General features: G+C 37.4%; 1 protein-coding gene across 1 annotated transcript; it reads left to right on the forward strand.

Moving 5' to 3' along the window:
* The first annotated feature begins 261 nt into the window (after positions 1 to 261).
* LOC112192160 (LEAF RUST 10 DISEASE-RESISTANCE LOCUS RECEPTOR-LIKE PROTEIN KINASE-like 2.1) lies at positions 262 to 12907 on the forward strand. Its single transcript, XM_024331747.2, has 6 exons — positions 262 to 1085; positions 10200 to 10232; positions 10395 to 10421; positions 10581 to 10610; positions 10733 to 10762; positions 11628 to 12907. Exons 1-6 carry the CDS (start codon positions 302 to 304, stop codon positions 12758 to 12760), a joined length of 2037 nt encoding a protein of 678 aa, XP_024187515.1. The 5' UTR covers positions 262 to 301; the 3' UTR covers positions 12761 to 12907.
* The last annotated feature ends 3598 nt before the right edge of the window (positions 12908 to 16505 follow it).

Raw genomic sequence — 16505 nt, forward strand, 5'->3', positions numbered from 1 at the left:
GAAGAAATTTTTTTTTTTATTCAAAACATAAACTACTACAAACAATATTGATTCGCTCAAGATTACCATCAAAAAATGTCAAAACAAGTATTTTTTTATTTATTTGTGAACATAATTTAGTAAATTACTTGCCCACATATTGTTGACTCAATAAAATATCAGTAGATTTTGATTGGATCCATATGATTATAGTTTAGGTCCCCGCTATATAGATATGTAAATTGTGAGATACTTTCTGTGTCAAGTTTCTCTCCTCTCTCTCTCTCTCTCTCTCTCTCTCTCTCTCTCTCATATTTCCTCCATGGAAACAAAGGGAAGGTCCATGATCTTGTACTTGTGGATTTTGATTGTAGCCATTCTTGTTAATCCTGGTCATTCGTTTTATTCCCTGGATTCGTTGTATCCCCGGGATTCGTTTAACGGAAGAAATACATGTAAGTCTTCTTCATGCGGAAATATCCCCAACATAAGCTACCCTTTTCGACTAAAAGATGATCCAAAGCACTGCGGCCAGTTAGCCTTTACACTCACTTGTGAGAACAACATTACCCACTTCAACTCGCCTTTTCATGAGAAATTCGATGTGCAGGCAATCCACTACCATAACCAAACAATCCGACTAATAGATCCAAGCCTACTTCACAACTCCACTATACCTCGTAATTTATTTCCCCGGTTTCTTTTGTATGATTTTCCATTTCAAACATACGGTCAAACATACGGATTTACATCAACACCTATAATTTTCCTCAAGTGCATCAATCCGCTTGTTAATACTTCATTATTGTACGTGGACACTGCGCCGTGTGTTGACGTCACCGATGGGTATGGTTATTTTAAGATTGGTCATGATATGACATTCCGGGATTGGAACGAGGGCTGCAGTCTTGACTGGATGGCTTTCACTTCGTTGAACATCTCAGAAGACAACAACGCAACTTGCAGATACATATACAATGCATTCTCGATCGGGTTTGACTTGCGATATTATGATGATCAAAGTTTGGAAGCTTATTACCGATATGACTGTAGAGGCAAATGGCGGGCTTCATCTGGTTCGAACTGTTTTCCACACAGCATTCCAGGTACCTCAATTCTTAAATATTTAATTCATTTATTTTGATTCATATTTATATCTTATATAATTTTCTGTTAACGGTTAAATTTTTTTAACTTCCTGTTATGTCTATAATTTATTAATATGTAAAAGAACAACATTTTTATTAAGAGAGGGTAAAACTGATATCAGCCATAAAACTGAACATAACTACACACTATCCATTTCTTTTTTTTTTATTTTCCTGTTTTTATTTATTTATTATAACATTCTAAAAACAAAAGACCAAATGACACGCACAAAATGCATGTCAAGAGGCTAGTATTATTATTAAAAGAATAGGTGTTGGCCAAAACTAAAAATTTTGACAGAAATGACCCCAAAAGATTAAACAATTAACTTTATGAATTAATTAAATCACATGGGAAATTATGACAATTAGACAATTACAAAATATATTTTTATTAAAAATTAAATAAAAAATGATCCCACAATTCCATATTTCTCTCCCACTATCTTTTCTCTGCAATAACTGTTTCTTCCATTACTTTTTCTTTTTTTTTTTCCTTTTTTTTTTTTACACGTGCTGCTAATTGTAGGTTCACTTGGTGTTTTTTTTTTTAAACGGGGGCTGGTGCAGTTGCCCTCAAGTCTTGATTAATGAAATTGCATAATACAGGGGGGGGGGACAACATGGAGCCTAAACCCCTCATTACAATAAGCACAAAGAGAACATCTTGAAATAATACCAAGACTCTCCACAAAATCTATGTATTCTAACAAGCACTAATTATCAAAAAGTGCACGAATGGCTACTCCATTTGCTTTGACATAGCGGTGACATACCGGAAAGTTAACTCTATTACGAAGAAGCATAATTGCCAATAGCACAGCTTTCCCACTATGTTGCTGCACAGAAACAAATCCAGCAACAGTGCGACACTTAATTTCATCATGCCACTAGGAGGTTGCGTCCATTTAATCCAGTTAATGGTTTGCCGCCTCGCTAGGCCAGACAAGACACATAGAGTGTGCATACCGAGACCAAGCCCACTGATACGCTCAAAGTGAGTGCCAATTTAAACCCTGCATCAAATTGTAGTAAATAGTAAGTAGGGTATCGTTCTAAGCCATGAATTGAGACTTCCTATCAAAAACGTTAAACAAATTAGTATTATTCACAAAATATGAAACAAAAATAACCCTCCGGAGGTTAAGGGAATCAAACCCAAGGAAGTCAGTGCCACCCTTCACTCTCAAGCCATCACAACGTACTCATTTGCTAGCATGGTTAGGTGCACTAACATACGTTTCAATTTGAAATAAAAACTAATCATACATACACATTAGAAATAGAAAACTGCTAACTGAGGCAAGTCCAGAGTCCCCTACCTAGAATATTGCAGCTTTGACTACATTTGCTTTCCTAGGCCAACAAGACCACATTTCATATTTTGGGTAACTGGAGTCCTAGTCTGACAGAACCAGTGTTAGCACTTCGGACCAATAACTCTTATCGAAAGGCAACCAATTCCATTAGATCAATGTCAAGAAGGTGTACTTCAGTTTTCTCGTTGGGTGTAGTTCTTCCAATTACTATGGACACCCAAATATTGACTATTTTGAAGATCACTTCCTTTTGATCAACAAGAAGATAAAACATATGTCGGTACATATGTATCTCCTCATACTAGACCACTTTGGAGTTTGGACACCATTTTCTTTCTTTAAATTATCAAAAGCAACTTACGCCCAGCAAACCGTATTCTTAAATCTGTCCTTTCTCTTTATTACTCAATACCCAAATATGTTTCGAACTCAAACTTTACAATTAATCCAAACACCCAACTCACCTTAACGACATAAATTTCAAACCCAGCACCTTCATTGTATTTTGACAACCATTACAAGAATGAATCCATTTCCAAGACATAATTCAAGTTTATACTTGATACTAAAACCATGAATTCCACTAACAGTGGATAGTCATGGACCAAATTCAAATATGGACGTACTGGGTATTGATTCCAATTATACCATTAATCGTAGATCAAATTCACAACTCCAAGCTAAATGGTTAATAGCCTCCAAATCAATCTCGTCTACTTAACAATTACATATCAAACCAATGTGTAGTCTGAGACTATTACCTTTATTGAAAATTTTTGATAATAATGAACTCTCACTCTTCACTTCGATTCAATTCCCCAAAATCAATGTCTGTGACTATCATAGCAACAACGGATTTGACATTGTCAAGCACAGCAGCAACAATACTACAATAGCTGTTCTGTTTTCCCATTCACAGAGATAGCTCGCTTCTAGGATTCTCACCACCTCAACCATTCTGCATTTAAGATACACTCAAGGATTAATTCAAGTCCACAATTCCATCAGAAGATCGAAAATGGCCAAATGGAGACTAAATCGGCTGCCAGAGTCGCCGGAAAATGCAGAACTGCCGGAAATTTCTCGACTTCGAATTGGCTTCATCGAAGCTCGTCGGTGAAAACCCAAGCCATAGGCTTGGTTGCGATGTCGAGACGATCCTAGCACTAGTAGTACGCCGTCGATAAATGGCCGGACGGAGGAGATATGGTCGGGTCTTCGTCGCGGGTCGTGGTTCTAAGAAATGGGTCACCAGCTCTCTGAAAATCTAGAGCCTTCTCGACCTATTTATCGGACCTCAGAAATTTATAGACTCAGATTGAAGGTCAGGATGAAGCGGTGTGAAACCAACGGCCTAGATCGCATCAAAATTAAATCCTTTACTTGAAAAATGAATTTCTCAATTCGTAAATTCCAAATTTCGTAACATAGTTTTGATGTCCGGAAAATTTCACAAAAATTACCATAAACTCGTCGTGACGCGTACGTTACACTCGAGCCAACAAATTGGAGATTCACTTCCGTAAAACTTTCTAAAAAATTCCCCGAGTGTCGTTAACACATGCGGAAAATAAAAATTAATCTCATCTTAATTCCTTAAATTTTTCTCAGGGCTCACATTATAGTTGGTATCAGTGGTATTCCTAAGTGGATGACCACATGTACACACACACACACACACACACACACACACATATATATATGAGGGCCCTTCCACTAAGGGATCCCCTTTTTTTGTTTTTCTAGGGATAGGGCATTAGACTAATTTTTTGATTACATTTCGACATCTCAACCGTTCATCTTTTAGGTCCTAATGTATAGATCATTAAGCAAATTTTCAACGAAATCGGTGATTGTTAAGGTATCAAACTAGATTAAATCAACGGACGAACCAAATCTGTCAAACTTGAACCGTTCATACTTATAATCTTAAATTGCCATTTTGAATGCCTTAACGATAATCAATTTGGCTAAAAATTTACAGAAATGATCTACACATTAGGACCTAAAAACTGAACTGTTGAGATGCAAAAAATGTGATCAGAAAGTTGGTCTAATGCCTATCCCTAGAAAAGACCAAAAAAAAAATCCCTCGCTAGAAGAGCCATGTATATATATATGTCACGCCCTTGATTTTTAACACAAATAAAAATCGATATATATAATCTCATAATTATACATGCGCGATCGTTCAACCATCAATACAAAATACATGGAGACATCTTCCCTTTACAGCAAGTACATATTGATGCCCTGAACCCACAACTTCAATATTGACCCGCTCTATAGAGTCACATAGTACACAACTTACGAATTAAATTGTCATCACAAAATAAAACGTAAATTCTCCTCAGAGCTTACTACATAGCGGAAGTCATAACAATGGCAAAGCCAACAAAATTTGCTTCCTACCCGTTCAGCTGCCCACAAGCTACCTCAGCTTTAGCCACGATTACCCTGACCTGCAAGATTAACTCCTACACCAAAGAATGGTGCACCGGGTTTCCACACACAAAACCCGGTAAGCTTGTGAAAGCTCGTATGAGTAACTCATAAACATCAATCAACAACTCACACACATCAGCTTAAGGAAAATATGCAACCATGATTCCTTCAAATCTTTCATATCCTTTCCACCGAAAGGACAACATAAGTCACCGTTGTGACAATGTTCTATTTGCTAACATAACCATCAAGAAGCAATTCAAGTCTCATCTAGACAATAAAAGAAGAATACTCTCAGAACTCTCCTTTAACTACATACTTATGAGTCTCCAGCAACCTCGACTGTTACTCCCATAAGCTATAATGGCAGACAGACAAGAACTCTGACTGAAATCGTAACCACTCGTCCGGCCAAGGATGTGATTACCCATTCCTGCCTTGGTCACCATCTGTGACAAAATCATATGAATTGAAACTCTGACAATTAAATATGAAATTCCCCAAAATCACAACAAAAGTCACATGGTGATAAAATCATAATAATTGAAACTCTGACAATTAAATATGATACACAAGTCCTCCCCGGACATTTAAAAGAAAGAATCCCCGAAGCTCTCTTTTAAAAACACGTACTCATGAGCATCAGATAGCTCCCCGCTACCCCTCAAGATGTACCAACAACAAATCAGTCCAACCTGGACAACGAACATATCAGTCCAACTTGGACACACAACACATCAACACACACATCAATCATATCTATCGTTAACCTAACAAATAGAATATGATTCGCAAGTCCTCCCAAGACATTTAAAAGAAAGAATCCCCAAAACTCTCTTTTAAAAACACGTACTCATAAGCATCAGATAGCTCCCCGCTGCCCCCCATGATATACCAACAACGGACTAGAGCTCTAACCGAACGTAGCCACTCATCCCGCCAAAGGCGTGATTCCCCAATTCCTTGCCTCGGTCACCATCTGCGACCTATCACCATCTGTGACATATGATCTTCAGACCACGTCTGGTCTTAGAATCAACCGTTAAGTAGGTCACACCCGACCTGGAAACGATACAAACATCTAGTTTCGGCTTTCCCAATCCCTGCTCACCATCTGTGACCCTTGGTACAAAGACCAATACATCTGAAATGAGTCACGCTTGACTCAAAAATATAACATCAAGCTCAATACTTTTCAAACAATAGAAAACATCTTTTTCCACAATATTGTTTCCTGAAAAGTCGCATTCAACAATAATATGAACATCATCATGCATATTATTCATCACACATCATCCACAAGAATATATATATTTCACGTAAATATATATATATATATATATATACACACACAAGTAGTCATTCGCTCAGGAATGCCCACTAATACCAACTATAGTTTGCAGTTAAATAAATAACGCCAAAACAATAATGGTAACTCCATTGGTAAATGAACCATGTGAGATTACTCACCTCGAAACTCTGGCTGCGTCTTCAATAAAGCACAAAGCAGCCAATCCACAAAATAACCGTCCAAAGTACTTCGTCAAGTACCTAACACATACGGTTCCTACTTAGTAACGATTCACATTTGATTTAAGTTCGAAACCCCTGTTTTGAACTAAAATCCCAAAAGTGGCGCCAATCGAGGCAAAACCACATCAGAGACCTCCAAAAGTCTCCGGAATACTTCCACGATCAATATGACTAACCCACAAGTCGATCGGAAGCTTGAATCCTCACGGATCGAATAAATCGACCGGTATGAAACCGTAAAAATCATAACAAATCCATACGAACTCCAAAATTTGCATATTATATATCGAAACGCTCGTATCAACGAGTAGAACATATATAATACCAAAAACAGTTCCCTACATGGTAGGAAAGCCACCAGAACGCCGCCACAGGCGGTGGTGCACCTCCGCCGACCAAAACTCAATATTTCACAAAACTCCCAGCATCAAAACTGTTCATCTAAGCATGCTTGTGAATTTTCATAACTGGCTCGAAGTCAGAAAACAAGCATAAAGGGTCAAAAACTACCTCACAAGCCTTGGATTACTGTTCAATCCGAGTTGAACCAAGTTTCACATGAATCGATCCAAACAACCACCAAGGATCGATTAAGGAGGTTGCTGCGAGCTCCCCAAGCTAAGTTTGAAGCCCTACCGACGTCGGAGATCGGAGAACCGATCGGGTTCGGTTTCTCCAAAAAGTCGCCGCCTTGCTGCACTTCCTCCGCCGAGAATCGCTGCAGAGACGACTGCACAAGGGAGGCGAATCGTTCTATGCAGATTTCAAGGCCGGAGGTCGCCGGAGAATGGAGTTCCGACCGGGTCGGAATACCGGATTCGGGTCAGGTCGATTGCGGGTGAGGAGTGAGAATGGAGCATTTTTCTGATTTTCCCGGAAAGGTAAAAGTAAAATGGAAATAGTAAATTTCTAAAAGTGGAAACTCCTATTTATATAACCTTCCCAAAACTTTCGCAGACCATAACTTCCTCATACGAACTCCGATTGACGCGAACCACATGTCCATGAACTCGTATCGACGCTCTCTACAACTTTCATGAAGGGAGTTTTTGGAGAATCTCAACGTATCCAAAGTCAACCTTAGAAACCCCCCTACAGTCATACTTTCCGAATAAAAATTCGTCCGAAACACTTCCGCTCCATCCACGAGCCACGAAACCATCCCATAACCACTAATTAAATTTCGGAAAATTCTCGGAAAATAATTACGAATTTCCGGGGCATCACAATATATATACGTGAAATATTGATGGATTTATTGCGTGATGGAAACAATATTAGTGATTCTATTCATTTTATTGTTCTGTGACTTGACTTTTCAGATGGCAATATATTGTGAAAAGGTGGTTTATATTGTTTCTAAAAAGTGCTTCGAGTTGTGTAAAACATTTCAGATCTTGCGTGATCTATTTAAATGTTTAGTCTTTTGTGACCATGGGTCTAGCATGACCTTCTTGAATCTTTTATTGACATTTGTATAACATTTTTGATCTTGCGTAATCTATTTAAATGTTTTTGTTTTTGTACCATGGGTCTGAGGAGACCAAGGGGTCACAGCGGTGTGAAATCTTTATTGAGATTTGTGTAACATTTTGAGTCATGCGTAACTTTTTAATGTTTTGGTCTATGAGGCTGAGGGTCACTGATATGATCAAGAGTGTGGAATCCTTTATTGAGATTTGTGTAATATTTTCTTGGGTCTTGCGTGATCTATTTAAATGTTTTGATTTGTGGAGGCCGAGGGTTATAGATTGGAACCCAGGGTTATAGATTGGAACCGAGGGTAGAAATTAGGAATCAAGCCTTTGGCCTGGTGATTGGTTAAGATCAGTTAGAGCTCTAGTCTGTCTGCCATTGTATTTTGTGGGGGTAACTGTGCATTACTTGCAACTCACGAGTACAAGTTTTAAAAGAGAGTCTCGAGTGTATTCTTTCTTTTAAATTATCCAAGGAGGGACATGGTTTTATATTTGATTTGTTGAGTTATCAAATAATATGATTTTGTCACGGAGTGACATTTTCCTGTTGAGGAAATTTGTTGAGATTTTGGAAGAAACCAAGGCGTGAGTTGCTTCCTTGAGTTGAAAGGGTGGTTTATTGGTTTTAGTGTGAGTTGCTTCGGTGTGATTTCAATGTAGTCTCCCGAACTAAACTGTATATATGAGATCTCTAGTTTTGCTGGTGTAAATTAAGAGTGTAATTGTGGTTTGAGATTTATATTTCTTCGTAAGATTTTGGTGAGTCGTGAAATGATTTTTAATGTCATAATGATGACAAATGTTGAGAGGAAAGGAGTGTGATTTCGTGATTTTGTCATTGAGACTAAAATAATTTTGAAATGTTACTGAGGTGACAATTATCTTTTGGTTGAGACAAATAAATAGTGTTTTTGTGGTTCGCCGTTGCTCGTTGAAATGATTTCATAACATTACTTGAGGTGGTTTTGTTTTGGCTAAGAATTTGTGAAATCGATTGCTGAGTTGAGAGTTAGAGTATGTGGGTTATAGTCATGAATGGACTTAATTATGCATACTATTGTAGGATGAGAAATTGATTGTTTAGGTTGAGTTTACTCACACGAGCTTTAATGGCTCACCGGGTTTGTTATTGCAACCCGGTGCACTATTCTATAGTGTAGGGGTTAGTCCTGTAGGTCAAGGTGATTGTGACTGAAGTGTTGAAGTCTTGCGGTCGCAGTTATAGGTGTTGGAAGCTAATGCTTGTTACTGAATTTATTAGACTTTTGTTTCGTGGTAAGCTCAGAAGGTGCGTTAACTTATTATTTTGTTAGCGCAACTTAATTCGTAAACTTTGTATAATGTAATATATGACTCTAAAGAGTGAGTCTGTATTGACATTGTGAGTTTGGACGTCATCGTGTACTTGTTTTTAAGAATTTTTTTAATTTTTTAATTTTTTTAGTGTTGATGTCTGAACCATCACGTCCAATGTATTGTGTTTGTTTAATTGCTTATTCTTTGTGCTTGAGGGCACGTTTACTTACTTGGAATGGAATGGAATTGAATGGAATGATTACGGAGTAAAAACACCCTTGTGTTTACTAATACATAAAGGAATCGGAATGATTCCGGATAAAAGAATTCATGTGTTTACTAATACATGAAGGAATCGGAATAAGTGTAGGTCTCACCTATTTATCAGGAATCGATTCCTGAATATTCAGGAATTTGATTACAAAGGGGGGAGATGAGTTTAGGAATCAATCCTCCGGAATCAATACCGATTCATTTCTTCTCCCATTCCATTTGTCTCCGATTCATGATTATTTTCCATTAAGTAAACGGGCCATGAAAGTCTAGGCGTGACAAAATGTGTCACCTCCCTTTATAGTAGTATATGTATATAGATATATAGATAGATAGATAAATTAGCTGTTACACTAGTACTAGTGCTATAGATGTCTTAGTGGTGAAAAGAGGAAGAACATATTTCTTTCTTCGTAAACCACTTGTTCAAGTTTTTATTCTTTTTACTAAAATTATCACTTTAATAATTTTAATATTTTTAATTTTTTAATTTTTTTAATTTCGGAATGACATTATGGGCATCTCCTACTTTGGTTAAGTTTCTGAGACCAAACTTGAGCCTTCCATTTGTGGTAGTGCAGATAACCTTTTTAGATAATTTTAGTGTGTTTTTATTCTTATTTCTGAATGGTATTATAAGCTTCTCCTAATTTGGTAAAGTTTTGATACTAGTAATCAGTATATCAAACAAGTGTTGTTAACTGATACTTTCTGTTTCTTCCCTATAGGCTTGATTCAACTTCTGATTGAGCAGATTAAAGGTAATTATGAGCCTTTCCCTTCTTATCCTTTTATATATGTTGGAACAAACTGTTTCAAGTGGAGAAAGATGAACATGAAAAATGATTAATGTAGCTAGTAGTCAAACATCAATTTACCTATGATTTGGCGGTGTGCTAATTTGTCTGCTTTTGCCACCGCAGAAATCTTTGATAGGAGGACGCAGTATCGTAAGTTATTTCCTCAATATTCTTTCATTAATTGTCCTTTTTCTATAGTCTGAGATGTGGAACCAAATTCAACTTTGATATATTGGGGCTTATATTCACTTCTCAGCCTGCCAGGCTCTTAATTATATTTTTATTTACTGTTTGATATATTTCTTGCAGATTCACGATGGATACCTATCAAAAGTATTGGTACGGTAGAATTTATATCTTGTATTTCGAGTATTTCATATTATAAAGTCTTTCATTTTATTACTAATGTTTCAGAAATTCAGAAAAAATTAATCTAGACAATTTCGTAATATTTCTTGCAGTTAATAGATGGCTGTCTCTCATTTTCATTGGTATGTGCTCCATCCTACCTGTATACTAATATGCCAATATGTATGATAGTTTCCAAAATAAATAAATTAAAGAAAAAGAAAAAATTCTTAAATTTTGCCACAAGAGAAACATATCCAATCATATGATATCTAGAAAAGCATGCGAATTGATCCAACCATAGTCAGGACAAATCTACACAAATATTGAAAGCATTAGAATAATAAAATAGTATCCCATTAACATGTTTGTCATTTTTTTTTTCTTTTTTATTTGAGTAAAAATATTTGCTCTAAACAGTTTGGTAAGAACGTTTTCCTCTCTTGTTTATGAGGAAAACTTGTCCTTGTTTTTTGGAGATAATACATTTATTTCTATTATCTAATATTATTGAATTACCATTGTGTCCTCATATATAAATATTTTGTTTAATTGATTTTTGATTAAGAGGGGGCATTTTAGGTAGTTCAAAAATTTAGCCATTCCCCTATAGAATTGGCTTAGTTAATAAAAATTAGCGTTCCTCTACACATGCTCTGCATGCATCAAAATAAGTGTTTTTTTTTTAATGAAGAAGAATATATAATAGAAGAAAACAGTTATTACAGAGAAAATAGTGAGAAATAACAGTTTATTAATTCAGAGAAAAGATAATAGAGAGAGAAAAATGGGTTATTGGATCTTTTTTTTTTCTTAATAAAAATCTATTTTATGATTGTCATAATTGTCCTTATGATTTAATTAATCCTCAAAGTTTATTAATCTTTTAGGCTCATTTATGTCAAAAATTTTGATTTTAGCTAACAACACCTATTCTCTTAATAATAGTATAGATATACATATTTTCATATGATTTTTTTTGGTGATATACTCCTATATATCACGCAGGACTATTTTTCCCCGCAAGACTTATTATTGGAGCTCCCCTAATAATTGCTTTTTTGATCTATAAATGGCGAAGAAGACATTTGTCAATGTACACCAGCATTGAACATTTTTTGCATAATGACTACAACTTTGGGCCAATAAGGTATTCTTACTCGGACATTAAGAAGATGACTAATAGATTCAAGCAGAAGCTAGGCGAAGGAGGCTATGGTTGTGTATATAAAGGAAAACTACGCAGTGGTCACTTTGGAGCAATTAAGCTGTTGGGAAAGTCTAAAACTAACGGGCAAGAATTCATTAGTGAGGTAGCTACTATTGGGAGGATTCACCATACCAATGTGGTTCAACTTATTGGTTATTGTGTCGAGGGATCAAAAAGAGCTCTAGTATATGATTTCATGCCGAATGGGTCTCTTGATAAATACATTTATTCAAGAGAAGGAAGTATCCGGTTAAGTATTAAGCAGATGTATGCGATTTCTCTGGGTGTGGCTCAAGGTATCGAGTACCTACATCAAGGCTGTGATATGCAAATTCTTCATTTTGATATAAAGCCTCACAATATTCTTCTTGATCATAACTTTATTCCAAAGGTTTCTGATTTTGGTCTTGCAAAGTTATACCCAACGGATGATAGCATCGTATCTTTGACAGCAGCAAGGGGAACAATGGGATACATTGCTCCTGAGTTGTTCTACAAGAACATTGGTGGTGTTTCATTCAAATCTGATGTTTATAGTTTTGGAATGTTGTTGATGGAAATGGCAAGCAAGCGAAAGAATCTAAATGCAATGGTAGAGCACTCGAGCCAAATTTACTTTCCATTATGGGTGTACGATCAATATAGTCATGGAAAGGATCATTTAGAGATGGTTGACGTCACAGAGGAGGAAAAAGCGATAATTAAGAAGATGGTCATCACAGCCTTATGGTGCATACAATTGAAACCAAGCGATCGTCCTTCAATGAAAAAAGTTATAGAAATGCTTGAAGAAGATGTTGAAGGCCTACAGATTCCTCCCAAGCCACTTCTATACCCACAAGAGATGCCCATTGATGATTTGCAACAAATTAATTTGAATCCAACATGCTCCAATGTTGAGCTAACATGCACGTTGTCAGCTAGGTCATAGCTAGTCAAGATTCAACTAATTTGAATGCCTAATTGGATTAATGAACTTTTAAGGTTTATTTTTTATTGTTATTTTTATTTTATGACAATTGTAATTTCATCCCACCTATCAGATGATGCCGATGATAATAAAATCTGTGATCTCTAATGTGTGAGTTATTTCAAATAACTAATAACCTACAGCTCAATGAATTGTAGTAAATTATGTTATAGGTTTTGACGCACACGCTTGGTCAGTTTCATTGGAGACGTATGCCTAGTCCGACGGCACGTCCTAGTGGCGGAGTCATCGGACGGGCTATTATGGAGCAAGTGTTCGGCAGTAGATGGGTGTCTTGTTGGAATGAACGCTGCATGCTAGCTGCGCTATCCAGATCTTGCAGAGTTACTGTCGAGGGAGAGGAACACTAGCTAGTGTGGATCGCCCCAAGAGCTGAGTGCCCCGGACGGGGGAGATGAATTCACCTGGAGGTCACAAGTTGGTTGCGGCTAGTGCGGGATCTGAAGGGTTCAGATCGGATCGACATGCTCTGATCCGGTTTGGGCTATTTGGAGCTACGTATGTCCACGAGTGTCTCTTTGGTCGGATCAGGTCAGCTTCCAAGGACGACGATGCCGGCTTGTGTGATGGGGAGGACGGAGGGCTGGAGAAATGGGCTGAGTTTTCTTGGTGCGGCGGCGATGGTGGGACGGCAGGAGCTCTGTGGGCGAGATGGAGGCGCGGTGGAATATGTAGACTTCATTCTAGGCCTGGGCTTGGTGACTTTTGGGCTTGGGATTGGGCTCTAGTCCAATACTTTGGTTCTTTTATCTTTTATTATTTTGTTTTTTATATGTGTTATTGCACTTTATTTTTAGTACTATATGGCTTTATGCCGACAATAAGTCCCTATCACTATTTGGTAGGGCGACGTGGGCTTGGTCCCGGTATGCACTCTCAGTGTGCCTTGTCTGACCTAATGAGGCGGCGAACTATTTGCTTGATCAAATGAACGCAACCTCCTAGTGGCAGGATAAAATTGAGTGCCGCTGGATTTGTTTCCGTGCATCAACATAGTGAGAAAGCTGTGCTATTTGTAATGATGCTTCTTCGTTATAGAGTTATCTTTCCGGTATGTCACTGCTATGTCAAAGCAAATGGAGTAACCATTCGGGCACTCTTTGCTAATTGGTGCTTGTTCGAATACATAGATTTTGTGGAGAGTCCTGATATTATTTCAGGATGTTCTCTTTATACTTATTGTAATCTGGGGTTAAGGCTCTATGCCCCCCCTGTATTCTGCAATTTTATTAATCAAGGCTTGAGCACAGTAGCACCAGCCCATTTAAAAAAAAAAATGAATTGTAGAAAATTAGAAAATAAGTGATCGTGACGCCTATCATCTTATTAGGAATCAGTTTAGTTTGTTCAGTCTTTGCTCAAAACAATATTAATGATGACCATTTCTGTCACACCCCGATTTTTAAACAACATTAAAAATCAATATAATTCACACAATTATATAGACGTGATGGTCTGGCCATGGATCAATACAAATACTTGAAAAACTTTTTCCTTTTAAACCAAGTATATACTGCTGCCCTGATCCCACTATGTCAATACAGACTCGCTCCTTAGAGTCATACATGACACAAGTTTACAAATTAAATTGTCACAACAAATTAACCATAAATGCTCCTCAGAGCTTACTAAATAGCTAAAGTCTTATCAACAGTAAAGTCACAAAATTGGCTTCCTATCATAAAGCTGCCAACCCAATGTCTTAGCTTTAGCCATGATAATCCTGAATAGTGCACCGGGTTGCCACACAACAAATCCGGTGAGCTTATGAAAACTTATATGAGTAAAACTCAAATACAACAACCAAACAACTCACACTGATGATAAGGAAAACAACTCACACTTTGATTCCTGTCAAAACGAATTAAAGGAAAGCAACTCACACTTTGATTCCTTTCAAAGTGAAATAAAGGAAAACAACTCACTCTTTGATTCATTTCAAAATGAAATAAAGCAAAGCAACTCACTCTTTGAATCTTTTCAAAATGTACTCATGAATTGGAAATAACCTTGCTCTGTTATCCCATGAGATACCTTGGCAGACAGACTAGAGCTCTAACTGAATTGCAACCATAACCGGACCAAAAGCATGGTTACTCAATTTACTGCCTAAAGCCACCCAGCGACCTTACTTTTTCGGGCCTCTCTGTCTCTCGGAATAAAACATTTAAAGAAGTCGCACAAGACTAAAAATGCTACACAAATCTCAATGCTTTTCAGAACAATAGAAATCACCATTACCACGATCGTTTCTTTTTCGAAAAGCCACATCTCAAAACAATAAATGAACACAATCATGCATAATTCTTTCATCACCCAACCAATCCGCAATGATAATATATATATTTCAGGTAAATAAATAAATATATATACACACACACGTTGTTATTCATTCAGGAATGCCACAAATACCAACTATAGTTTGCTATTAAATAAATAACTCCCAAAACACCGTTCGTAAATGAACATTGTGAGATTACTCACCTCAAAATTCCAGCTGCATCTTCACATAATTTGTAACTTATAGAACACACTCTGTCAAGCACCTAAGGAAGGTACAGTCTTAATTCAGTGCATAAATCACAAAGCAATTAAAGTTCGAATCCCTCATTTAAACTAAAACCCATAAGTAATGCCAATCGAGGAGAAATGTCATTTGAGAACACCTAAAGTCTCCGAAACACTCTTAGAATCAATATGTCAACACGACAAGCCAATCCATTGGTCGGATCCTCGTGGATCGAAACTGATGAAAATCCTAACATGCTCATACTATCTCCAAATGCTACAAACCATATATCAAAACGCTCCTATCGACGAGTAGATGTATTTGGTGAAAGAACTTGCCCCAAACATGGTCGGACACGCCGCAAGTGGCTACAAGTGCACCGCACTCGCTGCTGTGCCAACCTCCAAACCAGCTCAATCCAACTATCCAACTAGGAGACCTCAACATAAGGATCAACTTTAATACTTGGAGTTTTGGCCGATTTGGCCTAGATAGGACGAAATCAAGCTAGAAAGCTGGAATCCACTGTTCACTATGAGTTGAAGCTTCTCTGGTAAAAAAAGATCAAAACCACCACCAAGGGTCAAAAGAGGAGGCTTCAACGAGTAAACAAGATTGTTTTGAAGCCTAGCCGTCGCTGGAGATCAGAGAACCGATCCAGCTCGTTAACATCAAACTTCACAGCCACGATCCGCCGTGATCAGTGCAAATCACCATAAGAGACCACCATAGGGAGGCCCGAGATGATGAGACGAAGCGATCTGGGTTGGCGCCGTCGTTGGAAATCATTGAAAAACGCGGGTTGAAAACTCGGGTCCAGGTCAGGTCGGCCGGAAGCTGAGAAAGTTTGGATTTCTAGAATTTTCCCAAAAAGGAAATTTTCGGATTTTGTGAAATATTTCCGAAAATTCTCTATTTATACTAAAATTTTCGAAAATAGAAATAACCTCCGCTGATCATAACTTTCTCGTACGCACTCCGATTCACGCGTTTCGCATGTCCATGAACACGTGTCAACACGCTCTACGATTTTATGAAGAAAGTTTTCGGGGAAACTCTACGTATAAAAAGTCAACCTTCATACCCACTAAAGCTATGTGTTTCGAATAATTATTCGTCCGAAAATAATTCCAAAACACGAATAACATAGAGCAAAGCAAAACAACAATAATTTAT

The sequence above is a fragment of the Rosa chinensis genome, chromosome 1, assembly GCF_002994745.2.
Source record: "Rosa chinensis cultivar Old Blush chromosome 1, RchiOBHm-V2, whole genome shotgun sequence".
Classification (NCBI taxonomy): Eukaryota; Viridiplantae; Streptophyta; class Magnoliopsida; order Rosales; family Rosaceae; genus Rosa; species Rosa chinensis.

Bases quoted from the DNA above. Each gene is read 5' to 3' on its own strand.
- LOC112192160 (XM_024331747.2), top strand. From the start codon at position 302: ATGGAAACAAAGGGAAGGTCCATGATCTTGTACTTGTGGATTTTGATT. The intron at 1,086-10,199 runs GTACCTCAATTC...TCTTCCCTATAG, and splicing joins TTTTCCACACAGCATTCCAG to GCTTGATTCAACTTCTGATT. The intron at 10,233-10,394 runs GTAATTATGAGC...TTGCCACCGCAG, and splicing joins TCTGATTGAGCAGATTAAAG to AAATCTTTGATAGGAGGACG.